The sequence below is a fragment of the Procambarus clarkii genome, chromosome 16 (genome assembly GCF_040958095.1).
Source record: "Procambarus clarkii isolate CNS0578487 chromosome 16, FALCON_Pclarkii_2.0, whole genome shotgun sequence".
NCBI lineage: Eukaryota > Metazoa > Arthropoda > Malacostraca > Decapoda > Cambaridae > Procambarus > Procambarus clarkii.
This window is the reverse complement of record NC_091165.1, coordinates 37,574,504-37,590,843: the sequence shown is the minus strand read 5'-3', so window position 1 is coordinate 37,590,843 and position 16,340 is coordinate 37,574,504. Positions and strand designations below refer to the sequence as shown.

Here is a 16,340-nt window from a genome sequence, read left to right as displayed (position 1 = left end):
TACTAATAACAAAAACAGGAACCTCTTTAAGCACCAACGTATATACCAAGCCCACCAACATAGGATTATGCCTGAACGGTAGAAGTGAGTGCCCCCAAAGATACAAAGCCAGTGTTCTCAATGCTTATATTCGTCGAGCGCTTACCCACTGCTCTGAATGGAGCAACGTGAGTAGAGAGTTTGAAAGAGTAACTCAGGTATTGGTGAACAACGGATATAGCAACGCGGAAATAAACGCTGCTATAAGAAGACACTTGGACCGTTGGTATAATTCAGAACCTAGAACAGAAACCACAACACCCCCAATAAAATTATATTACAAATCAACCATTCACAGTGAACATATAAAAGAGGAAAGAATAATGAAAGAAATAATCCGTAAAGGAGTAAAAAGCACTACTCCTAACCAAAACATAAACCTGATAATATTCTACAAAACCAAGAAGACTTCCGAACTCCTTATCAAAAACAGCCCGAAGCCGACGGAGAACCCTCTACAGCAGTCAAGCGTTGTATACATGTACACTTGCCCCCACGAAGGATGTAACCTTCAATGTAAGTACATAGGTATGACGTCGACCAAGCTGACGAGGCGTTTGACATGCCATCTTCAATCTGGTGCCCCTAGGAATCACATGAGACAAGCCCATGACATTACTCTAACAAGAGAAATGTTGAACAAGAATACTTGCATAATAGACAAAACCCAAGATTCAAGAAGATTACTGTTACAAATGATATGAGTGGGACTTCTATGGGGTACTGGTACTATTAAGGGGTATAGGTAGTTAGAAGACAAGAGTATCAAATATGGGAGAGCTAAAAGGCCCGGCCCCCAAAATAAACTATCCACAGTAGTAATAACTTGCTACAAGACCATATATGTTAGTCTAAGGGTTGATCACTGCGCTCCCACCTTGGAAGAAGAGATACTCTGTAATTCATGTACTTATTTATTAACCCCTTAACAACCCCCCCATATACACTCACACCAATAACAATAATAATAATAACTTTACCACACTATCTTACGTTAAAAGCCTTGGTCCACGTAGGCAGGATACAAGGTTTACACTAATAACAAGCTAGGGTAAAGTACTACTGGATAAGCACTGAAGCTGGATGCAGCTTAGGGTAGTGAAACCACGTGGGACCCTAATACAAAACACAACACTTAGGGGTACCCAAACACTGGCAAAATACTATCCCCAGGTCTCCCCAATCGTTACTACCAGAGTAGGCACACTTACACCATATAATACTTAACTTAAGGGTACAGGAACTTCAGGTAAGGGAAATAAGTAAGAGGAGAAGGAAGGAGAGTAGGGATACAGCCACAGAGTAGGTCTTAACCTCACGCCTCCAGCCAAGAGAAGACCGAGCTAGCCACCAGCTGCCTCCCTCATGTCGTGGTGCCGGGAGGAGCCTAATTGATCGTGCAGCTAAGCACATTAAAGATCTTCCCCTATGCAACGTATTGTTACTTTATGAATGATTAGAAAGTATTAGTAAGCAAAGTTGGTGCCTATGTTATTATTTAATAATCAACCCCCAGCTCAGTCTTTAAATGCTCTTTGAGAAACAATAATAGTCTTACGTCTGGCAGGGAAGATACAAACAATTGACATTCTAGATGCCCAACTGTGCTACCAGGAAGTTTAATAGCTCAATTTTGACCTCTGGTTTCCACTGGAGAACCCAGGGTCGTAACACTCCTCCCCCCTTCAGAGAAAAAAAAATGTGACTACTAGAATAGTAGTCATATTTTTTTGTAAGAGTATACAGAGAACAAAAAGAAAAACATATGACAAAAACAAAAAATAAATCAAAAGCAATTTCTCTGCAAAAAAAAAATACAAAGGAGTTCTCTGAAAGAAAAAAAAAAAAAACATACACAAAAAAAATAAAAGAACAGGGAAGTAAATAAATTGGACACGGAATATTTAATGTCACAGGAGAACCTTAAAAAAAAATTAACTAAAGCATGACGGTTGGTAAATGGCTTTCTGTGGCTCAGATGAATGTTATTCAGGCAACCGGGACAGAGCGTCGGCTATCACGTTGAGTCTGCCCGGTAGGTGGGTAATGGAAAGATTGAAGTCCTGTAGGTACAACGCCCACCTGAGGATGCGTTTATTCTTACCCTTCATCTGAGTCAGGAAGACTAGTGGGTTATGGTCCGTGTACACTTCCACTATATTACCTGTGAGGTAAACTTCGAACTTTTTACATGTTAACACTAGCGCCAACGCCTCTTTTTCTACCACTGAATAATTGCGTTGCGCCTTGTCGAATTTCACAGAGTAATAATATACTGGGTGTTCCACCTGATCATCCCCAGTTTGCAACAACACTGCACCAGCACCCGAGTCAGACGCGTCAACATGAATTTTAAACGGTCGGTCGAACCTTGGACTAGCAAGCACTGGGGCGGAAGCTAAGATCAATTTCAAATTTTTAAATGCCTCTGCACAGTCTGATGACCACTTAAATTTAACGGCTTTCCGCAACAAGTCTGTGAGAGGAGTGGCAACACTGGAAAAGTTCTGACAAAAACGTCGATAGTACGCACACATACCGATAAATCTTTGAACGTCCTTTTTAGACTTTAGTACTGGATACTCCAGAATGGCATTGATTTTATCTTGCCGAGGTAACACTTTTCCTTGGCCCACTTCATAACCGAGGTACGTCACTGTGCCTTGGCCAAAATGACACTTTTTAGCATTTAAGGTAAGATTTGCCCTTTTCAAGATGGCAAACAACTGGCGTAACCTAGCTATGTGGTCAGCCCAATTACTGTCAAACAGCACGATATCATCTAAATACGCCCGACAATTTGGCACCTTAGTGAGTAGAGAGTTCATGAGTCTCTGGAACGTGGCAGGGGCATTACGCAAGCCGAACGGTAACACTTGATACTCAAAAACACCCTCGGGTGTCACGAACGCGGTGAGCTGTTTAGCACGTTCAGTGAGTGGGATTTGATAATACCCCCTCGAGAGGTCGAATTTCGAAACGTACTTGGCATTTCCCAACTCGTCGATGCAGTCCTCGAGGAGGGGCAGCGGATAGGCATCCACAATGGTCACCTTGTTGAGCTGCCGATAGTCGGTGCATAATCGCCAGGAGCCGTCTGGTTTGGGGACCAAAAGGCAGGGCGAGCACCAAGAGCCCTGGCTCGGCCGGATGAGGCCGTGCTGGAGCAAGAAGTCGACCTCCTTCCGTACGATGGCCTTCTTTTCTGGACTCATCCGATAGGGTTGAAGGCGAATGGGAGTGTAGTCCGTCAATTCGACATCATGGCAAATGGCATCAGTCTGGGTCGGGACATCCCCGAACAGACTGGAGAATTCAGCAACCAACGACTGCACCTCTTCACGTTGGGCCATCTGCAAATGGGACAGTTCCTCCACAGCATTCACAGAACTAGAATTATTGAAAATGAGATTAGTTGGGTCCCCAGAACAATCATCCCCTCTCTCACTGGAAATGGAAACATTGGTTAGTGCAATGGGCCTGGGGCCCTGGAACTTCTTCAGTCGATTTACATGTATGAGCATTACCTGGTTACGTTTGTCAGAGTGCCTCACTTTGTACGTGAGGTCCCCAGTCTTTTCTGTCACAATGTAGGGGCCTTCGTACTTGTGGGACATAGTGTTCCCTAGTCGAGGCTTTAATACCAGGACAGGGTCGCCAGGCTGAAATACCCGTAACTTAGATTTAGCATAGTTACGTTCTTTCATCTTTTCTTGGGCCTTGCCAAGATACTTTAATGCAGCCGCCTTGCAGTCCTTGAGTCTCTGGTGGTGTTGCGCAAAGAAAGCCGAACCTTCGGATAACGTTACGTTCCCTAACAGATTCTCCTGTAACATTTGCAAGGGTCCACGAACTTTATGGCCAAAGACTAACTCAAAAGGAGAACAGCCCAGTGAACTTTGTAATCCCTCTCTAGCCGCAAACAAAACATACGGTAAATTCTCATCCCAGAAGGTGTGGGAACTCTCGCACGATGTCTTCAACATCTGCTTCAGAGTTAGATGGAAACGTTCAATTACCCCCTGACTCTGTGGATGGTATGGGCTGGAAACCTTATGAGTTATTCCATGTTCCTTACAAAATTGCTCGAAAACATCAGACTTAAAATTAGTACCATTGTCAGTTTGCACGACCCGAGGCAGTCCAAAAGTGGAAAAAAATTGCAACATACGAGCAACAACAGTTTTTGCTCGGATGTTCCTTACAGCAAAAGCCTCTGGGTAACGAGTAGTGATACACATCATCGTGATTAGGTAAATATTACCAGACTTAGTTCTAGGTAATGGTCCAACACAGTCCATTACCACATGAGAAAATGGTTCCTCTGGCACGACAATAGGCCTTAGAGGAGCTTTAGGTGGAGTCTGGTTTGGTTTCCCAACCAGTTGACAAACAATACACGCATTACAAAATTTTGCCACATCGCTTTTCAGCTTGGGCCAGAAAAAATACTTTAAAATTTTGTGATACGTAATATTAATACCTTGATGTCCCCCCATAGGATCATCATGAGCAGCTGCCAAAACTCTTTCTCTATAGCAGGTCGGCAACATAACCTGGTGGACTACCTCCCACTCATTTGACAAGGGAGCACTCTGTGGTCTCCATTTTCTCATCAAAATCCGATCATTGTAGTAGTACCCAGTTGCTGCGTCTACAATTTCCTCCATAGAGACGGCTGTTTCATGACAATCTGCAAGAGTGGGGTCAGCTTTCTGTAACTCACTCAAGGAGGCATCTAGGCCTTGGTCAGATGCCATTGGCCGAGGCTCAACAGTGTTCTCCACCTCCCCACTACTCTCAGTAGATGGCGGTGGCAGGCTCTCCACAATGTCCTCGGCCACGTCATCGAGTCGGGCCATGAATGTGTCCGCGAGGTCCACTTGGTTTTCACCACTCGGAAAGCTCCTCGTGACCTCGGGATTTACCACCTTGGCAAGCACAGGGCTGCCCTTACATTTAAGTCCCATAGACCTGGTCACCGCGCACGCAGGGTACACAACATTATCCTCTGCGGCGGGTGGATCCAGGCAAACCTTAGGGGTAGGCAACATAATAGGCAGTCTGGAGTCCCCTACCTTATCCCCTGCTAAATCATTACCAACTATTACATCAACATTAGGGAAAGGTAGGTATGAAGTGACTCCGACTGTACAAACACCCTTGTGGAAATCAGATTCCAGGGTAACCTTATGGAGGGGTACTGCCCGAGTATCACTAGTGACACCCTCGACCAGCACCACCTCTCCAGTGTCGAGAGTGTTGGCACCTTGCAATGCACTCTCTAAAATTAAAGTCTGGATGGCACCGGTGTCTCGGAAGATCACCACGTCCTTCCAGGAAGAACCCTCAGACAAAAGTAGTCTCCCTTTCGATAAGAATGGGGTAAGCAAGTCCAACCACTGTGGGTTGGAGGTCTTACTCCCTAACCCTTCTGAAAGCCTCAAGCCCTGTGTCACAACTAGAGCATTGGGTCTTTTTTCAGGGTGCAGTTGCCAACAACGGCTAATAGTGTGGTTTGGACGATTACAGTGACCACAAAAACGTCGGGGAGAAGAGACATTACTAACAGAATTACCCTTCGGTTCACCTTTAGGTGCCGTTGGGCTAGACACTTTAACAGGGTTAGTTATGTCTGAAGCAGAAGGTGCATTAGATAAAGGGTTAGAATGAGCTGGTCTGGACTGGCTGTGGGTATAAGGTTTGCTACTCTGTGGGGTATAATTATTTTTATTGGGCCTTTTGCCCGCCAATTGGTAGTTTTCTGCCAACTTGGCCAAATCCCCTATTTTAGAATTTAACTCTATCCTTCCTCTAATATACTGTGAAACATTCTCTGGCATCATATTTATAAAATGCTCCATTAAAATTAAGTTCCTGAGAGCCTCGTATGTTTCGGCTTTCGCCGAGCGAATCCATCTATCAAATAATCGAATTTGATCATTCACAAATTCAGTGAGCGGTTGGTTGTGAGTAGGCCTAAGGTTACGATAAACTTGGCGGTGAGCTTCAGGAGTAATTTCATATGCCCGCAAAATACATTCCCTGACTTTATCATATTCGAAACACTCGTCGTCAGGCATGTTTATAAAAATATCTTGTGCTTTACCCCTAAGTCTTCCCTGTAGGATTTTCACCCACTCTTCCTTTGGCCAGTTCATGGACGTGGCCACTCTCTGAAAATGGTTGAAAAACCTTTCAGGGTCAGACTCGGAAAATTCAGGCAAATTATGCTTTTTCTCATAATGCCTGGGGTTTGAATCCCCGGCAGGTGGAATTCCAGTGGCATTCGCTCTAATTTTAGCCTCCTCGGTTTTGAGTCTTTGCTCCTCTAATTTTATTTTTGCTAACTCTAAAGCTAATTCACTTTCCCTATGAGTTGCACTTTCTGCTTGGCTAGGCTGGCATAAAGGTGTATCACTTGCCAATAGTTGTTCATCAATACAATGTTGTAATATTTCATTCACCAAAGTCCACTTTTTATCTGCAACATTTAATTCTAGGCCAAATTCCTGGCCTAACAATACTAAATTAGACTTTTTAAGTTTCTTTATCTCTACCACTGAAGGCTCCCTTGCCAGGTTCTGCATTTCAGAAGACATCACTAATAATTTTAGCTCCCAGCCAAAGAAAAAATTAAAAAATAAAAATTGGAAAAAAACAAAAATTTGCACGGCCCCTAACACAAGGCCACACTAACCTTAATCGTGAAGGGATCCAGCTAGGTGTCCAGTCAGTGCAAGAATGTCCTTTGCTAGATGAGCTGGACCCTAGGCTAGCACACAACCGTTCTGCGGAAATAAAAAATTTTAATTTTGGCACTCAAGAATCTAATTTTTTACACTTATAATGTTCCTCCCGAACTGGCCAACCACTTGTTACAAATGATATGAGTGGGACTTCTATGGGGTACTGGTACTATTAAGGGGTATAGGTAGTTAGAAGACAAGAGTATCAAATATGGGAGAGCTAAAAGGCCCGGCCCCCAAAATAAACTATCCACAGTAGTAATAACTTGCTACAAGACCATATATGTTAGTCTAAGGGTTGATCACTGCGCTCCCACCTTGGAAGAAGAGATACTCTGTAATTCATGTACTTATTTATTAACCCCTTAACAACCCCCCCATATACACTCACACCAATAACAATAATAATAATAACTTTACCACACTATCTTACGTTAAAAGCCTTGGTCCACGTAGGCAGGATACAAGGTTTACACTAATAACAAGCTAGGGTAAAGTACTACTGGATAAGCACTGAAGCTGGATGCAGCTTAGGGTAGTGAAACCACGTGGGACCCTAATACAAAACACAACACTTAGGGGTACCCAAACACTGGCAAAATACTATCCCCAGGTCTCCCCAATCGTTACTACCAGAGTAGGCACACTTACACCATATAATACTTAACTTAAGGATACAGGAACTTCAGGTAAGGGAAATAAGTAAGAGGAGAAGGAAGGAGAGTAGGGATACAGCCACAGAGTAGGTCTTAACCTCACGCCACCAGCCAAGAGAAGACCGAGCTAGCCACCAGCTGCCTCCCTCATGTCGTGGTGCCGGGAGGAGCCTAATTGATCGTGCAGCTAAGCACATTAAAGATCTTCCCCTATGCAACGTATTGTTACTTTATGAATGATTAGAAAGTATTAGTAAGCAAAGTTGGTGCCTATGTTATTATTTAATAATCAACCCCCAGCTCAGTCTTTAAATGCTCTTTGAGAAACAATAATAGTCTTACGTCTGGCAGGGAAGATACAAACAATTGACATTCTAGATGCCCAACTGTGCTACCAGGAAGTTTAATAGCTCAATTTTGACCTCTGGTTTCCACTGGAGAACCCAGGGTCGTAACAATTACAAATTCTTGAGGCAATTCACATAAGAATAGAGCGACCTACCATGAACACCCAAATCACGGAACTATTTACTCTACCCACCATGAGAGTAAGGACAAGACAAGAACATATCGATGCCAACACAGAAGACAATGTCCAACATAACAGGCCAATTACACTGGATTAATCTTTGTGTTTAGATAGGAGATGCCTCGTATGGGCCAATAAGCCTTCTGCAGCCCCTATGTTTATCCCTTATGTATCCCCCCATGTTTTCACCTTCATTGTATTATCACCTGACCTAATGCGGGTATAAAATCAACTAGTATTGTAAGATCTGTTCACTTGAGAATGAACCATGGAGGTTCGAAACGTCGTGCAAATTATACAAATAAGTGTAATACACTCTATAGTAAATCACTTCTTTTCTTCACCTTAAAAGTACGAAAATGAGTTTTGGAGAACTCCTATTTCAATTAAGCCCTGATGCTAAGAAAATAGTTAGAGGGATAGAAGCCCTAAACCAGAAAATAATAAATACAGAATATGCGGTCATATTCAATGAAACATGTTTGAAAGAAAACCTGCTGCCAGTATACACCAATATATATATATATATATATATATATATATATATATATATATATATATATATATATATATATATATATATATATATATATATATTCCACACCTGCAAGATTATATCACATGGAATAATATCAACAACAATGATTGAATTACCAAAATTCTACCAGCATGGAATAGAAAAATATGCTATGTAAACTTGTTCCCATGTTTATCTACACACATACACACATGTACGTCTGTCTACACCAGACCAAGTCCCACTGGACTGACAACATGACAACAAGGGTGATACTCTCGCACATCCACACTTCACTTCACCTCTATGGGTGCTCTTAGTGACAATGCAACGGAACACCTGACTTTGAATTCAGGTTAGAGAACATAAATCACCAGAATACACACAATAGATACTCATTTATACAGCCGGCTACACACTCACACAATTAGATACATCAGGCACCCAGCTGGCGGGTGGCTGGCTCAAGGTGGTGGAGATGGCTCGAGCGGTACCTTACGTACCTTTGTACTTTCGTTCGTACAAAGATGACTTGGCGCGTCTTTTGAACTCTCCCTCACAACACATGGCTCGGTTCGCACCCCTGACCCACCGGTGAAGCGGATGTTCATACACAGACGACGTGCACAACGTATAGCATCTTACACAAACATGGGAAATCTGCCTTAATCACTGACACGAATTTCTCTGTTCCCATCAACTGCTACAGAGCACTAGCAGGAATTAAAACGTCTATAATCACTGGAATGGGGATTTACGAGTCTGTTGCTGCTCATATGCAAATTACCCACCTCCCAGATCTCTTCCCAAAGCACTCCCTATCGTTTTCCCTCTCGAACTACGAAGGCGGTGGGTTTCTGATGGCAGTCGTCGACGTAGATGAGGCAGGAGGTGGAGTAGCAGAGTAGGCAGTAACCACGACGTCTTCTTGCCTAATTTGGCCGAATGGGCAAGAGAGAGACGTTAGGCTGTGGTGGTGACTGGAGCAGAATGACGTCTTGGGGCAGGAACACCGGCTTCCCGGGCTCTGCCTCAAAAGAACCAATCAGAAGGAGGCACACAGGTGCCTACCCCTCTCAACCAATCAGCGACGGTGTAGCATGGCCCTAGGGCAACTCCAAAATGGCCGACTCCCCAGATGTTTGCTAAGATGGCGGCCATTGCCATGATGACAATGCTGGAGCTAGCGGGAGTCAAGTGGCTGGCAGTTAGCCCACACTCGCACCACGTGGCTCGCTGTTCCGGCGCAAACCTTGTCTCCCTCCAAGCTTACAGTGAAAAGATGCTATTGTTATAACTCTGTCCACAGACGTGCTATTCCGGCCAGGGTAACATTTCTGAAATGCTGATGACTGGGGCTCTCACATGAGCCCAAACACAAGATGTTTCGGGTACTGGTTACCAAACTTAGGTCTGCACACTTAACCAGTGCACTTAGCAAGTGTACTGACCTCCACAGGCAGAAAAGCACCATTGTAAGCGAGCTGGTGAACCCTCCCCTCACATGCAGTGTGTCAAAAAGCTAGCTACGTGATGCTAAACAATCCCCATCACACAGGATGGTTAGTCATACAGAGGCATAGGATGAGTAGTCTGCACTGACAGACTCTGGGTTCGTTATGAGGATATCATGAACACAAGAGTGAATAAGGTAGCATTGATACTAAAAGTCCCCATCTCGCAGGATGGTTTGTTGTACAGGGCCATATGTTCAGTAGCCTGCACTGGCAAATTTTGGGTACACTATGAGGATATCTTCAAGAACATCAGAGTGAATAAAATAATTGCAAGTTCCAGGTACCTCATGCCAACTGGTTTGAAAGGTCTAATAACTGGGCATTCGGTGATATAGTGTGGGAGATCCTGCCGCAGTTCCTGCTCGCAGAGTTAAATTCTATGCCTTGCCCTTCTCAATAAACTCTATGGTATTTGCTCTCATCTTCTCAAAACATTATAAAGTCTACTTGATTTGCACACCACTTTTCAACCCACAATGAAGCCTTCGGAATTTCCATGCCATGCCCAGAACGGATTCGTACTGTCGTAGTCTCCTTTCACCCTACTCACATTAAGTGTCTCTTAATTGTATCCTATACTACACACAAGAACATATTGAATCACTCATAATATATTTAGGAATTACAACAAATATAATTTTATCCACAACTTTTCTCAAGTTTGTTAATGGAATAAATATGGAGAAATACTATGTTGCCAATGTCGGAAAATCTGACACCATTTAATAATCATACAGATAATAGCTGTATTGTATAAACAAGTTACCCATAGAAAACGTAACTTGTAGTGGAATTACCGTCTATAGAAAACGGGATATCATCACCACATACTATTATATTCTCCACCTATTATGGTGGGAATTATTCTTAAATACATAAGTCTTTGGACTTTACCATCATAAAAACATCTTATATAAATTAACTTAATTATCAATATTAAAGTAGAGTAAATGTGACCCTTCTATCACGTTCTGAAATCTGGACAATGTAAGCCAGGCGTCAGTGGAGGAAGGAGGGCAGGCATTGTTGTGTCACCTCCGAGACGTGTGGAGCAAATTCGGCTCCTATCATTCTGGACAATGTCGGCCAGTAACGTCAATAGTATGGAGTGTTAAACAGCCATTGTTTATACTAGACCAGAGGCTCACACGGGAGCAAATTCGGCTCCTGTTAATTTTACTTGGACGTAGTGTTATGGAAACCAAAGGTGTACCATTTATCAACACGCTGTCTACATATCAAGTTAAGTGTTCTTTCCGAAACCCATTATCTATCATTAGTGGCCATTAATGTCATTGGGTAGGGTTAGCCGGTTAGAACGCGAAATCGCCTCATACTAAAGGTAATTAAGCCAGGTCTTTATTGTTCCATGTACTGTATAGTGTTTTCTCTGATATAGCTTGTCATATATAGGATTCTGGCTTCTCAGCTAGCGCACCTTTGACAGGTCAAGCACGAGGAAGCAAGATTTGTGCACCAGTTACTGGGTGATGGAAGCTACCTCAAAGAGGATAATTTGGTGTCTACACCCTAGTTATACCTGGTGGACTAACCTGCTGTACTATAAGATAAGGAACCTTTTCAATGTATGTAGTCTATTCCTGTAGTTTGATTGGCTGCATATATATAAACTAATAAACCCCCCCTAATGTGTAGAGGATCGATTTGTGAGATTAAGAGATTATTGCAGAAATACAGTCCACTTATCATTATACAAATTGCTATCGAAGTATATAAATTAACGTAAATATAAATTCATATAAATTAAATAAATATAAATCTCACAGGTCGGTTCCCACAGCCAACAAAGTTTCTTTAAAATTAATATACAAGTTTTCTAAATACCCTTTAAGGTAGGCTATATAGATTTCTCAACATTAATGAAGAGTAAGATCCTCACACAGGTCTGTGGGAAGTGGTTAGTGAGAATGAGTTTCACTGAGCTGGAGTATGTGAGCCTGGCTCCCGATGACCTGGACGACATCTCTCACCTTCTGGTCAATCATTTCTACACGCGAAACATTACGGTAAGTCCGTCTTGGATGCGATACACTGGCCATGGCATGTTCCCTGTTATTATTTTCTTGTTCATAGCCCAATAAAAACTTACGTATATTACTAACACAATTAATATTTACAAAATAAAAAAATAATAAACTTTAATGGTTGTACCAAATTTATTGTGACCAAGTAAATCTTTTCCCTTTATTTGTATCACCATGAAATATTACAGACTTTTCTTCTGGGCATGAGCCCGGAATCAAAGATGGCTATGGACCTCAATGACATCCGGACCTGCTTAGCAGCTAAGCTCTCGGTGGGTGCTAGAGACAAGTCAACAAGGCAGCTGGTTGGGGTGCTAATGAACTCCATTCTCACTCCTGGCTCTGGAGTAATTCAAACTTCTTCCGAGAGCGTTGAGACTGAGGTATGTCACTTGTAGCAACGGATTATTTTTTAGCTCTGCACTTATTAAGATGAAGATGAGTCTAGAGGGTAAGTTGATAGAGCTGACAGCTATCCTTCAAAAACATTTGGAGAAACTGAAGGAAGAAGTGAGACAGCTGAGACACTGTCGTAACAGGATGAAGTTCAAACGGCTTGGGGGGGGGGGTCACAAAGTACAAGCATTTCAGGATTACCATGAAGAGGCCTTTACTCTAGAACTAGATATTTTCTGTAAAGACTTTTAGCGGCATAAAGCTCATTGTATGCAGTTCAGATGGAAACTTTATTTACCGAGGTAGAACAAACATAAAGTAACACTAGATATGATAAAGGCCAAGACAAAGGTCCGGGTCATGTGTGGTGTCTGCCAAGGTTGAATTGCCAGTGACTGGATGTCATGAGCGATTGGTATAAACCATAATCTCGGACAGTATTGCATGAATAATGCAATAACGTTCATATATAACTGGGAATCTTGCATTGGCAGGAACACCGTGCGTCTGAAACAACAGCAGTTTTTTGTGGATCCGCTGGTGGAAAAAGTGAGCAAGACATTATTAAGCAGCTAGTAGATAGTAGCACGGGCGTACACAGTGGAAGAAGACTTTAAGCGGCTAGTGGCTAATAGCAAGAACGTAGACAATGGGAGAAGACTTCAAGCGGCTAGTAGCAAGAGCGTAGACAATGGGAGAAAACTTTTACCGGCTAGAGGATAGCAGCGAGGGCGTAGAAAATGGGAGAAAACTTTAAGCAGCTAGTGGATAGTAACACTGATGTAGACAATGGGAGTAGATGAATAACTTAAAGATAATAACAGAAGTTGTAAAAACAATAACAAATAACATCATCCAGCAGGGACAAAGAAGGGAATTTTCCTAATAAGAATGAACAGGAAAATTATAACAAGAGTTTTGAAGTAAATACAAAAGTCAGGGAGCAGTATGAAAGTACACAAGGGCATAAACATAATGTAACAGTCTAAGCTGTTTTAGAAGCTTATAGATCTTGTATAATATTGTTACAGGGATAATCTAGGTGTTGGAGTCTCAGGGTAGTCTACCTGAGTCTCTAGAAAAGGTTGCCCCAAGAGATTAGCACAGGAGTGATTAGTCAACATTGCCCTATATTCCTGTGAGCTCAGTTCATCAATTTAGAGAAATTCTGTATTAAAGTAATGGTAGTAATAATCAATCTTCCTTAAGGAAATATATTAATTGAACATCAATTTAGAGTGAAGAGTGACTTGGTGAACTGTAACGCCGACCCAGGCAAAGGGCTAGTGCAGCTTGCCCCCCCCCCCCACCCAGTCAAGTCTGCCTCTCACGCCCACCCTCACCCGCCCTCCCCTCCCAGACGCCATCTTAGGTAATTTACCATGTGAAAGGGTATTATTTAGTTTGGAGAATGTTATATATCTGAGACTGGAATCAAAACTATACAGTAAGCAAGGAAATACTAAGGCTTCCTATTAGAAGTAATGAGGGGCAGGGGAGAGGGCAGATGAGGTTCATCCTAGGGTGGGAACTAGGTTATCGGGAATAAGCCACGTGACCTCATTCCAGTGCAAGGGCATCCGCACCGTGTAGTAAGTACCATACACCTTGGGCCAGATTCACGAAAGCACTTACGAACCTGTACATCTTTTCTCAATCTTTGGCGGCTTTGTTTACAATTATTAAACAGTTAATGAGCTCCGAAGCACCAGGAGGCTGTTTATAACAATAACAACAGTTGAATGGGAAGGTTTCATGCTTGTAAACTGTTTAATAAATGTAACCAAAGGCGTCAAAGATTGAGGAAAGATGTACACGTTCGTAAGTGCTTGCGTACGTACTTTCGTGAATCTGGCTCCTTGTTTGTTACTTCTTGTAAATTAGAGAAATTAATGCTATTATTTAATGTTGCATTTAATAATTGTTCTAGTTCAAGTATATGTGTAATTATCAGTATTTTGAATAAGAATTCAGTCACCTTTAGTGACCAATGAATATGTTAGCTTTGGAAAATCATTTTAAAAATTAGTTGGCAGCTAAGCCTAAGTCAACCTCTCTGTGGGGAGAGCAGTTTTTGAACAGTGTGATTTGGGACATTCTGGGAGCAAGAACCTCTCTCCAGAGGCAGGTCAGTCAACGACTGGCTTAGCTTGTGTTTAAGGTAAAGTGCTGTCCAGATTATAAGTGTTATTATCATAATCCACATTATTTTATCATTGCCTCAGGAAATTTCGGTTAGGAATATATTCAGTTAGGGAGTGGGCATTTTTTGTATATACATACGTGTGAGTAATGAAATATGGCTGTTATAAATTCCATTGTTTAATGAGTTTTCCCATTTAGTTATTTTCCCGTGTTAATTGACAAGTCCATTTGAACCTTGCAAGCACTCTTTAATCTATTGTGAATATATATAATCCTTTAGTCGAGTTAATCCACAATGTAAAGTAGATTCATTCCTCCCTTTTATATAATTGGGAATCCACATTCGTGAATGTATGTGCAAATTGATTGATCTGGTTCCGCAATCAATTAGCAGGATTATAGAGTCAGTCGTACAGGTACAGTGCCTCTGTTTTGGGGTACTGAGGTGGTCAAATACCGAGGTTACCAGGTTGTTGGCTGAAGATTACAGTAAGAACTTTGGGGAACAATAAGAACTTTTAATTAACGACCAGCATTTAATGAGTTTAAGTGAGGTTAAAGGCTGGCCCCTGTTACAATGGTGCACAGCTGTGGTTTCACCAATTTTGTTGTTTGAAAATTGCTGAAAGCTTACGTGTCTTGGCCATTCGCTCACTTGTGTAGGGGCTAGGGAGGTCAGCTAGGAGCCCTCGAGCTAGAGTCGACGGAAAAAAACACAAAAATAGCGATTGAGTGGTGTAGGCGATTTCTGGACCTCATGAGGGGCTCATAGCATTAATATGCTAGTGATACCATCTGGGTCCCCTGTTTGCGGGTGTTTGTTGCCGGGGTTCCGGATGACATGGCGTCCCCGGTGGGTGGTCAAGACCCTTAATTGGAGGTGGCTGCATTGGGAGGCGTTCAATGTGTGGTTCCCCTGGGTCTCGTTCCCGGGCAAATATGTCAGCTGATTTCATTTTTTTTTTTTTGCTAACTGTAGTTCTGTGTGCCCCTATGATGTTTTGTTTGCCCTAATGTATTATGTTCCGGTGCCTCTCCCTTATTTGTTGTGGGCCGGTGTTTTGGTGAGTGTTTTTATTCCTGTATTTGCTTTTGTGTTGTTACTTTGCCCTGTGTGTTTTACTTATGCATTGCTATGTTGTGTTGTTTTTTGTTTTTATATGTATTTTTGTTTTTAATTTTATTTATATTTTTATTTTTATTTTTATTATTATTTTTATTTTTTATTTTTATTTTATTTTTGTTTTTTGTTTTTATTTCAGGCGTGTTGTGGGCTGTGCGATTTTCTTGTTCGGTTTCATGTTGTCCATTATGTTGTGTTTTGTTCTCGGTCCTTCAGGCCGGTGCTTGTTTGTTGTTTTATATGTTACTATGTTTTGTTTTCTTGGTAGCATGGATTGCCTGTTTGATATTATTGTATATTTTGTGTCTTGATGTATGCTGTGTTTCTCATGCGTTTATCCAGTTTTGTTAATTGTTATGCTATGCTGCTGGTCCTTCTAGCCGATGGTTTCTTGTTTTGTTTCCTCTGTTATTTTATTGTATTTATTGTATTTCACTAGCATGTAAAAAAAAAAAATTAGTACCCGCATCATCGTGCGCCAGTTTTGAATGGAACGCTAAAAATATAAATACCCCCTGTCGAGCACCTGCAGGCGCGTTGCGCAGTTCAGTGGTTAGGGTAATTAAAATTCAAATGTTTATTCAGATAAAAGTACATAGAAGATGATTTACAAACATAATGTTG

The 16,340-nt window shown here is 42.0% G+C and overlaps 1 protein-coding gene across 1 annotated transcript in view; it reads left to right on the top strand.

The window, feature by feature from the left end:
* Positions 1 to 16,340, top strand: part of LOC123760145 (uncharacterized) — a 50,264-nt gene that overhangs the window by 17,085 nt on the left and 16,839 nt on the right. The window contains exons 2-3 of the mRNA XM_045745654.2: positions 11,912 to 12,034; positions 12,241 to 12,435. Of these exons, the coding sequence (XP_045601610.2) occupies positions 11,936 to 12,034; positions 12,241 to 12,435 (294 nt within the window). The 5' untranslated portion in view covers positions 11,912 to 11,935. The remainder of the gene's footprint in view (positions 1 to 11,911; positions 12,035 to 12,240; positions 12,436 to 16,340) is intronic.